Source organism: Calonectris borealis, chromosome Z (genome assembly GCF_964195595.1).
Source record: "Calonectris borealis chromosome Z, bCalBor7.hap1.2, whole genome shotgun sequence".
Classification (NCBI taxonomy): Eukaryota; Metazoa; Chordata; class Aves; order Procellariiformes; family Procellariidae; genus Calonectris; species Calonectris borealis.
This window is the reverse complement of record NC_134352.1, coordinates 29,943,413-29,961,980: the sequence shown is the minus strand read 5'-3', so window position 1 is coordinate 29,961,980 and position 18,568 is coordinate 29,943,413. Positions and strand designations below refer to the sequence as shown.

General features: G+C 44.2%; 1 protein-coding gene across 7 annotated transcripts in view; it reads right to left on the bottom strand.

Moving 5' to 3' along the window:
• Nucleotides 1-14,508: 14,508 nt before the first annotated feature.
• RNF38 (ring finger protein 38) overlaps nucleotides 14,509-18,568 on the bottom strand; it is a 137,335-nt gene continuing 133,275 nt past the window's right edge. For 6 of the 7 annotated variants that reach the window (XM_075136645.1, XM_075136647.1, XM_075136651.1 and 3 more), the window contains one exon: nucleotides 14,509-17,348. In XM_075136645.1, coding sequence (XP_074992746.1) covers nucleotides 17,286-17,348 — 63 coding nt within the window. In that variant the 3' untranslated portion in view covers nucleotides 14,509-17,285. The remainder of the gene's footprint in view (nucleotides 17,349-18,568) is intronic. The other variant, XM_075136646.1, reaches the window with a different exon arrangement.

The following is an 18,568-nucleotide window of genomic DNA, read 5'->3' as shown; positions in this document are numbered from 1 at the left end:
AACTAGGGGTGGTGGTGGGCTTCCCCCCTGTTTGTAACATGCGGTGAGCGGTTGGTGAGCAGTTGCATTGTGCATCGCCTGCTTTGTATATTTGGTTATTGTTGTTGTTATCATTGTTATTATTACTGTTCTACTTTGTTTTATTTCATATTAAATATCTTTATCTCAATCCATGAGTTTTCCTACTTGTGCCCTCCCAGTTCTCTCCCCCATCCTACTGGAGAGGGGGTGTGAGCGAGCGGCTGCGTGGTGTTTAGGTACTGGCTGGGGTTAAACCACGACAGTCCTTTTTGGCAACCAACGTGAGGCATAAAGAGTTGAGATAACAACAGATTAACTAGAGTGTATTAAGGAATATATATCTGTTAACAGTTGCTGGTGACAATATTGATTCATCTGTTCTCGATATTAATTTATCTGATCTGCGCCACGCTCTTGTTTTTACTGTACCTGTTAAAGATTGGAGTTGGATTTTGTAGTCTGCTGTGCTCTGCAGTGATTAATGATGTTTTGCCTGGGAGATTTGTTATTAAAACACTGGCATTGGGAGTTATTTTGTATTTGGGAATTTGTAATGAAGCTGCTACTGTATTTCGGGTACCACCTCATGGAGACCATTAGCAATTATACCTCTTCCTCTGAGAGGTTTTTTATGGAGGAAATAGAGAATGGCACCCTCACTATTTTCCTCTGTGATGTCATCTCCTTCGTTAAAATAACTTGTCAGTACCTTGAACATCCCTGGGTAGTTAAGATACATCTATTGGTATTCCTTGGGAATATTGTTGTGGTTTTATCCAAGGTTAGTACGCAATTTAAGAATGTCATCCAGAGATCTGCCCCAAGGCTGGATAGTTATGAGTGGCAGGGCGAGTGGGATAGCATGGGCAAATGCCTAGGACAGTGGGGACCCCCAGTGTTTTGGAACTTCACCCCTGAACAAGTGCAGAATCCTGAAAAATTAGTAGAATATTTGGAAAAAGTGTGCTGTTACCCTGGCCATTCTAGGGAGACACAAATCACTGCAATGTGCTGGGGCCTGGCCCATGCTACAAGCCCTGTTTAACACCACTCAGAACCCTCAAGGGGAAGAAAAGTTCTCTGCATCTGATGGCAAAACAACAGGCCCTGTGGCTACCCCAACCCCCATGGCAAGGACGGCGGCTACTCTGCCCCCTGCGACAGAGAACCAACCCGTGCCAGTATCAGTTGCCCCTATACAAAAAAGAAAACACAAGAAAATCAGCTCGTTTAGTAAGGGATAAACATGAACCAGGGCCATCACGAGAACAGGAGGAGGAGGAGGCAGAACCCGTAAATGAGATGGTGACCACCCGATCCCTATCCCTGGGTGAGCTGCGAGATATGCGAAAAGACTTCAGCCGTCGTCCAGGCAAGCACATTGTCACCTGGCTGCTCCGATGCTGGGATAACAGGGCCAGTAGCCTGGAATTAGAGGGTAGGGAAGCCAAGCAGCTGGGATCCCTTTCTAGGGAAGGGGGCATTGGCAAAGCAATTGGACAAGGGGCACAAGTCCTCAGCCTCTGGAGGAGACTCCTGGCAGGTGTGAAGGAAAGGTATCCCTTCAAGGAAGATGTTATATGCCACCCAGGCAAGTGGACCACCATGGAGAGAGGTATCCAGTACCTAAGGGAATTAGCCATGCTGGAAATGATTTATGATGACCTGAACAACAAGCAGTTACCCAGAGATCCAGATGAAGTCAAATGCACCCAACCCATGTGGCAGAAGTTTGTACGGAGTGCACCAGCATCACATGCAAACTCATTGGCAATAATGACCTGGAAAGATGGAGAGGAACAAACAGTGGATGAACTGGCTGGCCAACTCTGGCAATATGAAGAAAGTCTCTCCTCCTTCCTACGGGCCTGTGTCTCTGCTGTGGAGAAACTGTCTTGGGAGGCCCAACAACTCAAAGAGGATATGTCCTGCTCCCCACCTGCATGGGCCAGTATCTCAGCCATTAGGAGCAAGCGTCCCTCTGCTCAAGAGAGGAGATATCATGGGTACACACCCCGGGGTACCCTGTGGTTTTACCTGCGTGACATGAGGAAGTGGGATGGAAAATCTACCTCAACCCTAGAGGTACAGGTATGTGAGTTGCAAGGAAAAACAACCACAAAAGGGGGTTCTTCCAGGAAAACTGCTGCTCCAGTCTCCAGTGAGCAGTTCCCCAGACAGAGTAGAAGGTCTGATTCCACTTATGATCTTAATAAAGGGACTTTTGATTCGTACTTACAAGAAGTGGGTAGTGAATACGACGACCAGGACTAGAGGGGCCCTGCCAGGTGGAGGAAAGGGACAACCGGGTTTACTGGACTGTGTGGATTCGATGGCCTGGCACATCAGATCCACAGGAGTATAAGGCTCTCATAGACACCGGTGCACAGTGTACCCTGATGCCATCAAGCTAGAAAGGGGCAGAACCCATCTGTATTTCTGGAGTGACAGGGGGATCCCAAGAGTTAACTGTATTGGAGGCCGAAGTGAGCCTAACCGGGAAGGAGTGGCAGAAGCATCCCATTGTGACTGGCCCAGAGGCTCCGTGCATCCTTGGCATAGACTACCTCAGGAGAGGGTATTTCAAGGACCCAAAAGGGTACCGGTGGGCTTTTGGTATAGCTGCCCTGGAGACGGAGGAAATTAAACAGCTGTCTACCCTGCCCGGTCTCTCAGAGGATCCTTCTATTGTGGGGCTGCTGAGGGTCAAAGAACAACAGGTGCCCGTTGCTACCACAATGTTGCACTGGCAGCAATATCGCTCCAACCGAGACTTCCTGCTTCCCATCCATGAGCTGATTCATCGACTGGAGAGCCAAGGAGTGATCAGCAAGACTCACTCACCCTTTAACAGTCCCACATGGCCAGTGCGAAAGTCCAATGGAGAGTGGAGACTAACAGTAGACTATCGTGGCGTGAACGAAATCAGTGAGTGCTGCTGTGCCAGACATGCTAGAACTTCAGTATGAACTGGAGACAAAGGCAGCCAAGTGGTACGCCACAATTGATATCGCTAATGCATTCTTCTCAATCCCTTTGGAGGCAGATTGCAGGCCACAGTTTGCTTTCACTTGGAGGGGCATCCACTACACCTGGAACCGACTGGCCCTGCCATTTGCCATGGACTGATCCACACTGCACTGGAACAGGGTGAGGCTCCAGAACACCTGCAATACATTGATGATATCATTGTATGGGGCAGCATAGCAGAAGAACTTTTTGAGAAAGGGGAGAGAATAGTCCAAATCCTTCTGAAGGCCGCTTTTGCCATAAAACGAAGTAAGGTCAAAGGACCTGCACAGGAGATCCAGTTTTTAGGAATAAAATGGCAAGATGGATGTCGTCAGATCCCAATGGATGTGATCAATAAAATAACAGCCATGTCCCCACCAACTAGCAAAAAGGAAAGACAAGCTTTCTTAGGCGTTGTGGGCTTTTGGAGAATGCATATTCCACATTACAGTCAGACCATAAGCCTTCTCAATCAAATGATTCGGAAGAAGACCAATTTGAAATGGGGCCCTGAGCAGCGACAAGCCTTTGAACAAATTAAATGGGAGATAGTTCAGGCAGTAGCCCTTGGGCCAGTCCGGGCAGGACAAGATGTAAAAAATGTGCTTGACACTGGGGAGAATGGCCCTACAGAATGGCCCTACCCGGAGCCTCTGGCAGAAAAGCACCAGGGGAGACTCGAGGCCGACCCTTAGGGTTTTGGAGTCGGGGATACAGAGGGTCCGAGGCCTGAGGTCCAACTGAGAAGGAGATATTGGCAGCATATGAAGGGGTTCAAGCTGCTTCGGAAGTGGTTGGTACTGAAGCACAGCTCCTCCTGGCACCCTGACTGCCGGTGCTGGGCTGGATGTTCAAAGGGAGCGTCCCCTCTACACATCATGCAACCGATGCTACGTGGAGTAAGTGGGTCGCACTGATCACACAACGGGCCCGAATAGGAAACCCCAGTCGCCCAGGAATCTTGGAGGTGATCACAAACTGGCCAGAAGGCAAAGATTTTGGAATATCCCCAGAGGAGGAGGTGATGCGTGCTGAAGAGGCCCCACGGTATAACAAACTACCAGAAAACGAGAAGCAATATGCCCTGTTCACTGATGGGTCCTGTCGCCTTGTGGGAAAGCATCGGAGATGGAAGGCTGCGGTATGGAGTCCTATACGCCAAGTTGCAGGAACTGCTGAAGGAGAAGGTGAATGGAGTCAGTTTGCAGAGCTGAAAGCCATCCAGCTGGCCTTGGATATTGCTGAACAAGAAAAATGTCCAGTACTTTATCTCTGTATTGGCTCATGGATGGTGGCAAACGCCCTGTGGGGGTGGTTGCAGCAATGGAAGCAGAACAACTGGCAGTGCAGAGGTAAACCCATCTGGGCTGCTACGTTGTGGCAAGATGTCACTGCCCAGGTAGAGAACTTGGTTGTAAAAGTACATCACATAGATGCTCACGTACCCAAGAGTTGGGCCACTGAAGAACATCAAAACAACCAGCAGGTGGACCAGGCTGCTAAGACTGAAGTGGCTCAGGTGGATCTGGACTGGCAACATAAGGGTGAATTATTTATAGCTTGGTGGGGCCATGACACCTCAGGCCATCAAGGAAGAGATGCAACATATAGATGGGCTCATGATTGGGGTGGACTTGACCATGGACACTATTGCACAGGTTATCCATGAATGTGAAACATGCGCTGCAATCAAGCAAGCCAAGCCAGTAAATCCTCTTTGGTATGGAAGACGATGGTTGAAATATAAATATGGGTAGGCTTGGCAGATTGATTATACCACACTCCCACAAACCCGCCAAGGCAAGCGCTATGTGCTCACCATGGTGGAAGCAACCACTGGATGGTTAGAAACATAACCTGTGCCCCATGCCACCACCAGGAACACCATCCTGGGCCTTGAAAATGAAGTCTCATGGCACCCCAGAAAGAATTGAGTCAGACAATGGGACTTATTTCCTCACAGACACCTGGGCCAAAGAGCATGGCATTGAGTGGGTATATCACGTCCCCTATCATGCACCAACCTCTGGGAAAATCGAATACGGATACAATGGACTGCTAAAGACTACACTGAGAGCAATGGGTGGTGGGACATTCAAGCATTGGGATGCACATTTAGCAAAAGCCATCTGGTTAGTCAACACCAGAGGATTTTTCAATTGAGCTGGCCCTGCTCAATCGAAACGCTTACGTACTGTAGAGGGGGATAAAGTCCCTGTTGTGCACATAAGGAATATTCTGGGGAAGACAGTCTGGGTTACTCCTGCCTCTGGCAAGGGAAAACCCATTCGTGGGATTGCTTTTGCTCAAGGACCTGGGTGCACTTGGTGGGTAATGCGAAAGGATGGGGAAGTCCAGTGTGTACCTCAAGGGGATTTGATTTTGGGTGAAAATAGCCAATAAACTGAATTGTATGATGTTGATTGTTATATGATATTGTATATCATTATTTCTATGGTTGCTATCAATGGTATAGCAGTAAGAATCACCCAGATTAATGAAGAATGAGCTCCAATGAAACTAAGCAAAGTGCAACGATGATAGAACCAGATGAGTGCAGCAATAATGGAATCAGAACTGGCTTCAGGATGCAGCAATCCAACAGCACACACCATCCCTCCTGCCCTGAAAGACTGTTATGACAGATGAAGCCCAAAGTCATGGACTAAATGAACTCAATGGACATTTTAGAGGGATGGCCCATAGCCTAAGGGAATGATATCTCTGTGTATATGTGTGTATATATATATAAAGACAAGAAAGTTGGTGGTAATTAATTGGAAAATGTGAAACCGAAGTATGACATAAATGGTATAGAGTAAGGGGTAGATACTTTCCTGGTTTCGGCTGGGATAGTGTTAAATTTCTTCCTAGTGCTGTGTTTTGGATTTAGTACGAGAAGAATGTTGATAGCACACTGATGCTTTCAGTTGTTGCTAAGTACCCTGCTAGTCAAGGACATTCAGCTTAAAAACCAATACAAAACAAAATGAAACAAGCATTAGGAGGGAGCATAGCCAGGACAGCTGGCCCAGCTGGTCAACGGGGTATTCCATATCATGTGACGTCATGCTCAGTATATGAATGGTAGGTGTGTTCCAGGAAGTAGCAATCACTATTTGGTTATCGGTCAGTGCGGGTGGTGAGCAATTGCATTGTGCATCACTCATTTTGTATATTCTGTCATTACTATTACTATTATCACTATTATTATTATTATTATTATTATTATTATTTATTATATATTAAATAATAATAATAATAATAATAATAATAATAATAATAATAATAATAATAATAATTTTCCCTTTTCTGTTCTATTAAACTGTCTTTATCTCAACCCACAAGTTTTTTTCACTCTTACCCTTCCGATTCTCTCCCTGTCCCACCGGGGGAGGGGGCAGTGAGTGAGCAGCTGTGTGGTATTTGGCTGCCTGCCAGGTTAAACCACAACAGCAATCTAAACCTACCAAGGTTAGCAAAAGCTATAATTGGACAAAAGCTATAGCAATGGCACTGCCCCTGAAAAGCCAAAGCCATCTTTAGCATATATAAAACTAAATAAAGAATAAGGAACTCCATCTGTTCTCAAGCATACCATCATTCCTAAATCAGTTGATAAGCACTGTGGGCACGAAAAACATGAATCTGATGCAAGGAGATACCACAGCTGAAGGTCACATGGTTATGTGCACCACGGTGTGAGCTGTGGGGGAAGGAGGGTTACAGCAGACAGACAAGATGAAGAAGCTAGAGTTGTGGCCAGTAGCTGAAAGTAAGACAGGAGAAAAGGATCACAAAAAACCATATGGGAGGCAGTGATATGATTTACTAAGAAGTAGTAACAGAAACTGTCAGCTAATTACTGAGAATGTCAGAAGACTCACAAGCAGTGGTAAAGCAGGATCAGCAAAGACAGCCACTTTATAGGCTGAGGAAGAGAGTGAGATGCTGTGACACAAAGGGGGTAGGAGGACAGACCAGACAGGAAAGGAAGATGGGCGGGCAACTCTACTCTTCAGGCTGGGACTGGTCATGGCCAAACTACAGATGCTCCTGGAACCTGCTTTGCAAAATATTTGGGTGAGGCAAATGTGGCTTTGCAAGTAACCAAGCTCACAGATACCTTTCTCTTTTCTAGTGCAGATGTTGCCTTGACAATGATGATCTCTTCCAACTCTAACACATATGATCTCTCTATGAAGCTGAAATAATTCTCTTTCTGGCATTACAAATTGTTTTTTGAGAGTCTCAGCCGGTCCATAGATTTCAGGTTACCAGGAATGGGAACACCTTCACATATTTGCTGACTCTCCTATCCGAGAACCGTACTTCCATGACACAATATGTGCTAAGTGTAAATCCTACAGAGGAGATGCACAAAAAGAAGTTCACTGATGTAATTCATAGAACCATTGAATAGTTTGGATTGGAAAGGGCCCTTTAAAGATCATCTAGTCCATGGGTGGGGTAACTTGATCAGATTGTTCCAAGATTCAAACCTGACCTTGATGACCTTGATGGGATCTACAACTTCTCCGGGCAACTTGTTCCAGTGTCTCACCACCCTTATCATAAAAAATTTCTTCCTTGTACCTAATCTAAATCACTTTCAGTTTAAAACCATTGCCCCTTGTCCTGTCACTACAGGCCTTGGTAAAAAGTCTCTGTCTGTCTGTCTTATAAGCCCCCTTTAAGTATTGAAAGGCCACAATAAAGTCTCCCCAGAGCCTTCTCTTCTCCAGGCTTAACAACCCCAACTCTCAGCCTTTCTTCATAGAAGAGGTCTTCCAGCCTTCTTATCATTTTCGTGGCCCTCCTCTGGACCTGCTCTAACAGGTCCATGTCTTTCTTGTACTGAGGACCCCAGAGCTGGGCACAGTACTCAAGGTGGGGTCTCATGAGAGTGGGGTAGAGGGAGAAAATCACCTCCCTTGACCTGCTGACCACGCTTCTTTTTATGCAACCCAGTATACAGTTAGCTTTCTGGGCTACAAGCGCACATTGTCAGCTCATGTCCAAGCTTTTGATCCACCAGTATCCTCAAACCATCATACTTTCTTTTGCATGGAAAGGTACAGCAGGAAGCTGCCTAGGGACCAGCTGTCTTTCTGCCAAAGGTCTCCCTGTTGCACAAACACTCTGATATACTACAAAACATCCCTGATTCAGTACAAACTGTACAGTCTGTACACATAGTGCTTGGTGAGTTTAGATGCACTCTGCTGCAAAAAAGATTAGTTTTCTGTTGCTGGGAGCACTGCCTAATTCAGCACAGCTCAGATGAATTACAGATTTGGTGCTGCCTGGATATAACCTGGTGCTCAGAATCTCACACAAATTGGTGCTGCACCTCTGAAGTTGTTTGCAGTACATACACATCTGCTGGTAGTGGCAAAGAATAGCAGCCAGAAGGAAATGGACAAAATCCTGGTGCAGAGGCAGCAGCTAAGCTTATGTCAGCTTTGCTTAGATTCATCTTGTCTCTAGTGAGGTTCTGCAGGGCCCAATTTTAGGGCCAGCACTCTTTAATGTTTTTATAAATGATCTGGATGCAGCAGTCAAATGTACATTAAGTTCACCAATGATACTAAATTAGAAGGAGCTGCAGACTCCCTCGAGTGTAGAGAGGCCTTACAGAGAGATCTGGATAGGACTAGAGAGCTGGACAGTCACCAACCATGCGAAATTTAACAAGTGCTGGATTCTCCACCTGGGAAGGGGTAATCCTGGTTATGCAGACAAACTGAGGGACAAGAGGCTGGAGAGCAGCCCCGTGGAAAGAGATCTGGAGGTTTGGGTTGATGGCAAGTTGAATATGTCAGCAGTGTGCCCTGGCAGCCAAACGGGCCAACTGGTGTCCTGGGGTGCGTCAAGCATAGTGATAGGGTGATAGTAGTAGGCAACTCTCTTCTGAGAGGTACGGACGCACCCGTGTGCCGACTGGATGCACTCTCTAGAGAGGTGTGCTGCTTACTGGGAGCTCCTATCAGGGATGTCACCGAGGGGCTACCAAGGCTCATACAGTCCACTGACTATTATCTGCTGCTGCTGTTTCACGTGGGCACCAGTGATACAGCCAGGAGCAGTCTGAGGATTATCAAGAAGGATTACAGAGCCCTAGGAGTGATGGTAAGGGACTCTGGAGCACAGGTAGGTTTTTCATCAATCCTGCCAGTCAAAGGGAAAGGGTTTGAAAGGGCAGTTCAATCTGGCAAGTCAACAAATGGTTATGGGACTGGTGCCACAGCCAGGGGTTTGGCTACTTAGACCATGGGACTCATTTTGAGAAACCTGGTCTACTGGCACCTGATGGGGTCCATCTGTCAGAGAAGGGGAAGAGCATCTTTGGTCATAGGCTTGCCAAGCTGGTGAAGAGGGCTTTAAAGTTGCTGGGGGACGGGGACCTCAATCCATTCTACTCCTACCAGTTTGATGCCAGGGCAAGCAATAGATGCCCAGAGCCTGGAGAAAGATCATAGGTCAGCAGGAGAGCACCTGAAGAGCAGCACAAAAGAACGCCAGCCAGTAAGACAGCTTCATCGGGGGCCCAACTTAAATGCCTCTACGCAAACGCATGTAGCATGGGGAATAAACAAGAGGAGTTAGAGTTGTGCGCACACCTGCAGGGCTACGATCTTATTGGCGTCACAGAGACGTGGTGGGCTGGCTCCTATGATTGGTGTTGGGATGGAGGGATACAGACTCTTTAGGAAGGACAGGCAGGGGAGAAAAGGAGGGGGTGTCACCCTCTATGTCAATGGCCAGCTGGAGTGCATGGAGCTCTGCCTGGGGATGGATAAGGAGCCGACCGAGAGCTTATGGGTCAGGATTAAAGGGAGGGCAGGGACAGGTGACATTACGGTGGGGGTCTGCTACAGGCCACCTGACCAGGAAGACCAAGCGGATGAGGCCCTCTATAAACAGATAGGAGTAGCCTCATGTTCACAAGCCCTGATCCTCATGGGGAACTTCAACCACCAGGATATCTGTTGGGGGGACAACATGGCAGGGCATAAGCAATCTGGAAGGTTCCTAGAATGCGTCAATGATAACTTCCTTCTCCAAGTGGTGGAGGAGCCAACGCGGAGAGGTACTACGCTGAACCTTGTTCTCACCAACAAGGAGGGGCTGGTGGAGAATGTGAAGGTCAAGGGCAGCCTTGGCTGCAGTGACCATGAAATGGTGGAGTTCAAGATCCTTAGGGCACCGAGGAGGGCCCACAGCAAGCTCACCACCGTGGACTTTAGGAGAGCAGACTTCGGCCTTTTCAGGGGTCTGCTTGGTAGAGTGCCATGGGACAAAGCCCTGGAGGGAAGAGGGGCCCAAGAAAGCTGGTTAATACTCAAGGATCACCTCCTCCAAGCTCAGGAGCATCCCAACAAAGAGGAAATCTGGCAAAACCACCAGGAGGCCTGCATGGATGAACAAGGAGCTCCTGGACACACTCAAACACAAAAAGGAAGCCTACAGAGGGTGGAAGCAAGGACAGGAAGAGGAATACAGAGAAATTGTCTAGGGATCAGGTTACGAAAGCTAAAGCCCTGATAGAATTTAATCTGGACAGGGATGTCAAGGGCAACAAGAAAAGCTTCTATCGGTACGTCGGGGATAAAAGGAAGACTAGGGAAAATGTGGGCCCTCTTCGGAAAGAAATGGGAGACCTGTTTATCTGGGATATGGAGAAGGCGGAGGTACTCAATGACTTTTTTGCCTTGGTCTTCACTGGCAAGTGCTCGAACCTCACCATCCAAGCTGCAGAAGGCGAAGGCGGGGACTGGGAGAATGAAGAGCCACCCCCTGTAGGAGAAGATCAGGTTCAAGACCATCTAAGGAACCTGAAGGTGCACAAGTCCATGGGACCTGATGAGATCCATCCACGGGTCCTGAAGGAACTGGCGGATGAAGTTGCTAAGCTACTATCCATCATATCTGAGAAATCATGGCACTCCCGTGAAGTTCCCACTGACTGGAAAAGGGGAAACATAACCCCCATTTTTAGAAAGGGAAAAAGGAAGACCCGGGGAACTATAGGCCAGTCAGTCTCGCCTCTGTACCTGGGAAGATCATGGAACAGATCCTCCTGGAAGCTATGCTAAGGCACATGGAGGACAGCCAGCATGGCTTCACCAAGGGCAAGTCCTGCCTGAACAACCTAGTGGCCTTCTATGATGGAGTGACTACATCAGTGGACATGGGAAGGGCTACCGATGTTGTCTATCTGGACCTCTGTAAGGCCTTTGACATGGTCCCCCACAACATCCTTCTCTCTAAACTGGAGAGGTATGGATTTGATGGGTGGATTGTCTGATGGGTGAGGAATTGGTTGGATGGACGCATCCAGAGGGTAGTGGTCAACAGCTCAATGTCCAGATGGAGATCGGTGACGAGTGGTGTCCCGCAGGAGTCCATATTGGGACCAGTACAGTTTAATATCTTCATCAATGACATAGACAGTGGCATCAAGTGCATGCTCAGCAAGTTTGCAGATGACACCAAGCTGAGTGGTGTGGTCAACACGCCTGAGGGACGGGATGCCATCCAGAGCGACCTCGACAAGCTCAAGAAGTGGGCCTGTGTAAACCTCATGAGGTTCAACAAGGCCAAGTGCAAGGTCCTGCACCTGGGTCGGGGCAACCCTCGCCATCAATACAGGCTGGGGGATGAAGGAATTGAGAGCAGCCCTGCGGAGAAGGACTTGGGGGTACTGGTGGACGAAAAGTTGGACGTGAGGCAGCAATGTGCGCTCGCAGCCCAGGCGGCCAACCGTATCCCGGGCTGCATAAAAAGCAGCACGGCCACCAGGTCAAGGGAGGTGATTCTGCCCCTCTACTCTGCTCTGGTGAGACCTCACCTGGAGTACTGCGTCCAGCTCTGGAACCCTCAGCGCAAGAAAGACATGGACCTGTTACAGCAGGTCCAGAGGAGGGCCACAAAAATTATCAGAGGGATGGAACGCCTCTCCTATGAAGAAAGGCTGAGAGAGTTGGGGTTATTCAGCCTGGAGAAGAGAAGGCTTCAGGGAGACCTTACTGCAGCCTATCAGTACTTAAAGGGGGCTTATAAGAAAGATGGCGGCAAACTTTTTAGCAGGGCCTGTAGTGACAGGAAAAGGGGGAATGGTTTTAAACTAAAAGAGGGTAGATTCAGATTAGATCTAAAGAAGAAATTTTTTACAATGAGGGTGGTGAAACTCTGGAACAAGTTGCCCAGGGAGGTGATAGATGCCCCATCCCTGGAAACATTCAAGGTCAGGTTGGACAGGGCTCTGAGCAACCTCATATAGTTGAAAATATCCCTGACCGCAGCAGGGGGGTTGGACTAGATAATCTTTAAAGGTCCCTTCCAACGCAAACTATTCTGATTCTAAACACAGCATAGCTAGCCGGTCAAGGGAGGCGATTGTCCCATTCCACACTGCACTTGTGCAGTCTCATCTCAAGAGCTGTGTGCGGTTTTGGGCACCTCAATGCAAGAAGGACATTGTGTGTCCAGAGCATGGTGCCCAAGATGGTGAAAGGTCTCAAGGGCAAGACTTAAGAGAAGCAGCTGAGGTCACTTGGTTTATTCAGCTTGGAGAAGAGAAGGCTGAAGAGTGACCTCATCGCAGTCTACAACTTCCTCAAGAGGGGCAGCGGAGGGGGAGATGCTGATCTCCTCTCTCTGGTGACCAGTGACAGGATACAAGGAAATGGAATGAAGCTGCACAAGGGGAAGTTCAGATTGGCCATTAGGAAAAGGTTCTTCACAGAGAGGGTGGTCGGTCACTGGAACAGGTTCCCCAGGCTAGTGGTCATGGCATCAAGCCTGTTAAGAGTTCAAGGAGCATCTGGACGATGCTCTTAGTCATATGGTTTAGTTTCAAGTAGTCCTGCGAGGAGCAGGGAGTTGGACTCAATGATCCTTATGGGTCCCTTCCAACTCAAGATATTCTATTATCTTTACCAAGAAGCCCTGCTCTACTCTCAGGGGCTTCCTGGTACAGGCTTTAAGCCAGTCACCAGTTCTTTTAAGTTCCCCTATCATCTGGGATAGGGGCATAGCTGGGCCGCCCAATACCTTAGCTTTGCAAGTACCACTAGCAGCGCTGCCTATTTTCAGCAGTGTAATTAATAATTAACATCTGCTGTATAAAAGAGGGCAAACTAGTTGTTATCCAGGATTATAAATCCAAAAGACATGCATAAAGATTCTCAAAGCACCAATGGATCTTCATATATGTTTGAGTATCAAGAACACCTGCTATTGATGAAGCTATTAAATGCCCTGTGTAAATGAAAACCTTTTAAATAATTACATCTGTCAACTTAGTTTACATCATCTCATTAAAAACAAAACCAAACAGCTCTTTTTTTTTCGTTTGTTCCACCACCAGCTTCTTGTGTGACCCTGGCTAATCAAACTCCTTATAATCCAGTTTCATCCTTAACTCAAGATGCTTTTTTAATCACTATTAGGGCACTGCAAAGTGTAACACATCTTCAGCCGACACACAGTGCAAATAGTATGTCTAAGGAGCACCACAATCCCTGCAAATTTTCCTTCTTTAGAAAGCTGATCATTTTTCCAAGGCTTTGAGTTGTATGAATTATAGTTATTTCACACTTTCAAAAATATGACAGAACATTTCATATAATTTTCTTATGATCTCTCCAAGTAGATTAAAGAAAGTCTGTCATGCATTACAATTAAGGTGGCAAAACTTCCCCCTACTACACAAGTGTCTGTTGCTAATATCTAGAATTGCATGATCATGCACAGAAATACACAGAGTAACGAAAGGAAACAATGCACTTCTTTCTAAGAAAAAGAACAGGACAAAATTGTGTAAGTGTACATCATACATTTATTACTGAACAACTCTCTCAACTCCAAAATTGGGCACAGGGATTAAAAATAAAAATTCATTGCACTACCTAGTAAAGCATTACTAGTAACTCTCATAAAAAATGTACAAATTTTGTTAAAAATTTATCAAGCCTTCAAATGATTTGGTTACAGATATTTATAATACATTTAAAACTACATGTTAAATGATACAATAGAGTATGATTTAAAGAAAACACTTGACAAAATATGATTCTAAAAAAACCCTTAAGTTTTCATCATTAGCAAATCTGAAACACAAGTAGCAAAATGAGGTAACAATGTACCAAAGGAAAAAAAAAAACCCCACAGTTTTTACAAAGGCCCAAAGATAACTCAGTCAAAAAATGTGTTTTCTACAGTTAAAATTAAAAACGTTGGTAAATTCATCCCAAGTATTACACTATGTGTTAACAACTGTGAAATCACATTCAAGAGCCTGTATATAATGGCACACAACAAAAGGCTTTAATATTTTTGTAAAAAAAGCCACAAAATGAGACACTGGAATTATCTGTAGGCCTTGATATCCATTAAAACGCCAAATTAAATTGACAGTTTATGCAAAAAACACAGCAGTGCCAGTATGATAAAGCAAACATATTACAGTTTTGTTTTTTATTTTTGGACAAGAAGGAGCCAGGTGACGGCAGAAAGGCAACGAACATAAAAAAAGTCTTGCTGAATTCAGGTGCTGCCAGGCACCATGGCAGGCTGTGGAATTACACACAAATGTGCATAACACATGGCAGTTAACAGCTGAACATGAATCCCCCTCCCTTGACAGCCACAACAGAGAGGACTTGGTTGTAGCTTGTCTGAGCTGATTCAGAACATATGCATGTGTGCTCTTTATACACACTAGCCACAGGAAGCAAGTCCACATACATCTGCAAGAGTCCCATGCAAACGAAAAAACCATTCCAGAAGAGATGAGCCATAAGAGTGCAACAATTAATTTCAGAATTTTACCAACTTAGACCCTCCATCTCCTAGATCTCCCACTGCCTCACAGAGTTTTACTGGGGAAAAAGAGGCATTACACATCAAGATTTCTCTAATTCCAGAAAGAGGACTACTTTCCCTTGGCTCCAGAAGAATGTGTCCTGTTCATTTGTATCTAGCTTAGAAAAAGTGCCCGCTTTCCATGCTTCGAACTGAATACTGAGCACAGTAATGTTAGTTATGTTTAAATCTGTACACATAGAATTTTATCTTTTGCAGCTATATAAAAGAGCCTAAGTTTTGTAAGACATATGTGGCATATGCTTTTTGAACAACATGATTTTAAGTGTTAAAAAAATAAATTTTATTATATGTAATTTAACCTGCTAGGTGTTATTGTGAAACGCCTATTCTTTAACTCCACTGAAAGAAAAGAAAGGAGAAATTCTAATATTTTGAAGTTGATGTAAAAGCATTTTTATTTATTTAGTGTTCTTACATATGGATAGGTATGGCAAGACTCACGGTTTTTGAGAACTACCTGCATAACTAAACAGAGGGAAGAGCATCTGAAATAGGGCAAAATTGTGCTTTTATTTTATCGGCACCAAGAGCTGTGACTGGTCTGTAGAATCTTCAAAGAGGGAAATCAGCATGGAGAACATCTAACACTGTTTGAAATTAAAACTGATACTAGAGCATATCAGCATACAAAAGCATCAGAAATGATAATGAATAAACTTAAAGCTGAGACTGGCAGCAAGTTGCAGCAATATTGCTAATTGTGCCACTTGTGCTGCTGCAACCGAAGTAATGACACTGAATGTAGAAGAATTTTGTTGCAAAAAGTGCATCCTTTGAATAACCATGGTATATGTAGACCTAAATATTTTCTAGAACATATCAAAGATATTAACAGTCTGAATGTTATAAATGAAGCAAATTTCTTTTTCAATAGCCCAAATAAAACATTATTCAGAGCACTTGAATAGAGGTTATCACCTCCTACTTCACAGCACTGTTTTGGAAGGTGTTCCAATTTTCTCCTATAGTGGAGTGCTCTGAGAAGTTGATTGCGAAAACAAAAACCAAGGGATTTCCTTCTTCATATTACACTCATCATGAAGTAAGGAAGGGCAAGAAGCAGCATTAGGGCAACTGAATTCTGCAGTAAGTCACCAAAAACCACCTTCTCTTGTGATACAATTAAAAAAATCAGAAGTTCTACTTCTCCGAGAAAACGCTAAAAATTTTATTTTATTCATGAAGTTGCAGGAATAAAATTGTAACTTTTTACAAGTTATTTTAGTTGTATACAAACTCCCTTGTAGATGACAAAGAATGTATGTGATTAAAGCCAATGTTTATAAGCTAAAAGATTATGTTCTTAGCAATTACAATGGCCAAATGTTGTGTAAGACCCTTAGTGTCCTTTCTGCTTCCGTTCATGGAAGCAGCACATAACTGGCAAACCCAGATAGAAAAATTTAAAAGGAGAACAGAAAAGCATTGATATTCATATTAGCAACTAAAATGTTAATATTACTGAATTATTTGTGTGATATTGCAACTTTACATTGATAAAATAACTTGTAAATCAGCCATTTAAAAATCCAGACTTTGTAACATATGCTAAAAATCTCAAGGTTACTCATGTATGAGCAATCAATGAACTCTTTAGTGGTACACATTTAAAGCCTCCAATGAAGGGGAAGCATAACAGCTGTTTGAATAGTAGGTAGAAAGGTCTTCATACCTGTAGTACATTTGGGAGGAAATACTAAATGTCTGTAATTGCTGCACCCATCGCATTCAGTGTGCAACTGCAAACACAAAGAAAGGAACCAGTGTACAGTACTAGTACTGTTTAAATAACACACAAGATTATACATTGCAGCATAATTATCACTACACACATACGTTCTCAGTACATGCTGGTATATAGGTTCTCAAACACGCATGCACACTCAGTTACAAGCACACTTCACGCATCCTCTCAACAAGCAAATACATTCACACCATTCATTCCCACTCACAGTATCTGAAGGCTCTATATAAGGTAGATTGCTATATTGTTTGGAGCTACCACTTTTTTTTTCCTTTTTCTTTTATATAAAAGCACATGCTAAAAGATCACATCCACAGTAATCTTGCAGCAACACTCGGAATGATCACACAAAAACCAGGGAATGTTAGTGCACACACAAAATTAAGCTAAAAAAAAATCTTTGGAGTTCCAATCACACTGTTAGTATAACAACCCCATAACTGTGAAGACTAGTTATAAGCTTTGTAATTGACTAAGTCACACAGTGCAAAGTAAGGTCCATTGACCCTTTTGTGTAAAGGGTAGGCTGGAAGCCACATGGGTAAGTTCAATAGATAGTTCATATATACATGTGACCAGGAACACCCAAACCAGATTTGTGCTCTTAGATTGGTCATTCTGAATCACGATGCACTTCCGAAGCATCAGCTCTACAAATTGGGCAGGTACGATTTGCCTGTAAAATCAAAAACAAAAGAGGATTTACTGTACTGACAAATACATTGTTAAGGTAATGTGTCTATGACACCAAACATCTGTGATCATAATGAGGTCGCTACCTTCAGCACTCGAGTATTGAAAAGCAATTCAAGAGTACTCAAAACAAGAGAAGACAAAGTGTGCTTATGCCTTTCTTTAGTTTGTTTTGTTATGAGTGGTGTGATAAGTTTGCCAATTGAAAATTATGTTTACAAGAAAAAAAAATTGTGCCCTTTTAAAGATAAAGCAAAACAGCAAACTAGGCTTTATCTAAGTGATGGTGGTTTTATTAACGCAATTAAGAAGCTGTACTGTGTGCTGTAGAGAAACCCACCAAAACCAGACTAGCAACCTTGGGCTGCAAATAAATGTCTTATGTGAGGGTGTCATGTTGTCACAAGCTCTACTGATCAGGATCACATGTCTTCATACTATTTATTCAGTTATTCTCACAGAAACTCACCCTATAGACCTGGTCAAAGCTGAAAGCGGACTAGGGAGAAAGGGAAGGGGTTTTAGTAAAAAGAAAGGAAAAAAAAAAAAGAAAGAGAAGATGATCTGATGAAACAGATATTCAAGTAACACACACAAGCAGGTCTTAATTTAGCCCTTCAGTAAAGCGCTCACTGAAAATATGTCCTGTGACTCTTTTACTTTTATAGCTTCCCTAAAAAGATAAGACAGATGAGAAGTAACATTCATTAAGCTACTGGAAAAGTATTTCTGCCTTCCCCTTTTCAAATAAAGGCTAATTTCATTTTAGAAAATTATGACAAAAAGCCCAAAACAAGTATGTAATATCTGTGATAAAACATTTCCTTTGCAAAGAGCAGTGAAGAGAAGTCTTCCCTGCCCCAAATTCTGTATTTCATGGTTCCCAAAACTGCAGGACCAACCACTGTCAACTCCAAGTTCTTCTAAGGTAGCCAAATTTTTCAAGGAAAATACAAGTGAGAACATCAAGAAATGTGGCTCTGCAGGCAAAAATTCAGAAATCATTGCCACAAATTTCAAATCCAAACAATAAATGACAATGAAAGTAACATGTTATTGCTGAAAAACATTATTTAGTAATGCAAGTTAAAATGAGGGTATAATTTTCTCTGTCAATTACTACTGTTATTATCGTTTTATACTTTATATCGTAGTTATTATTGCTTTATAGTTTTTGTAAAGCATGGATTGGAGAATCAATTC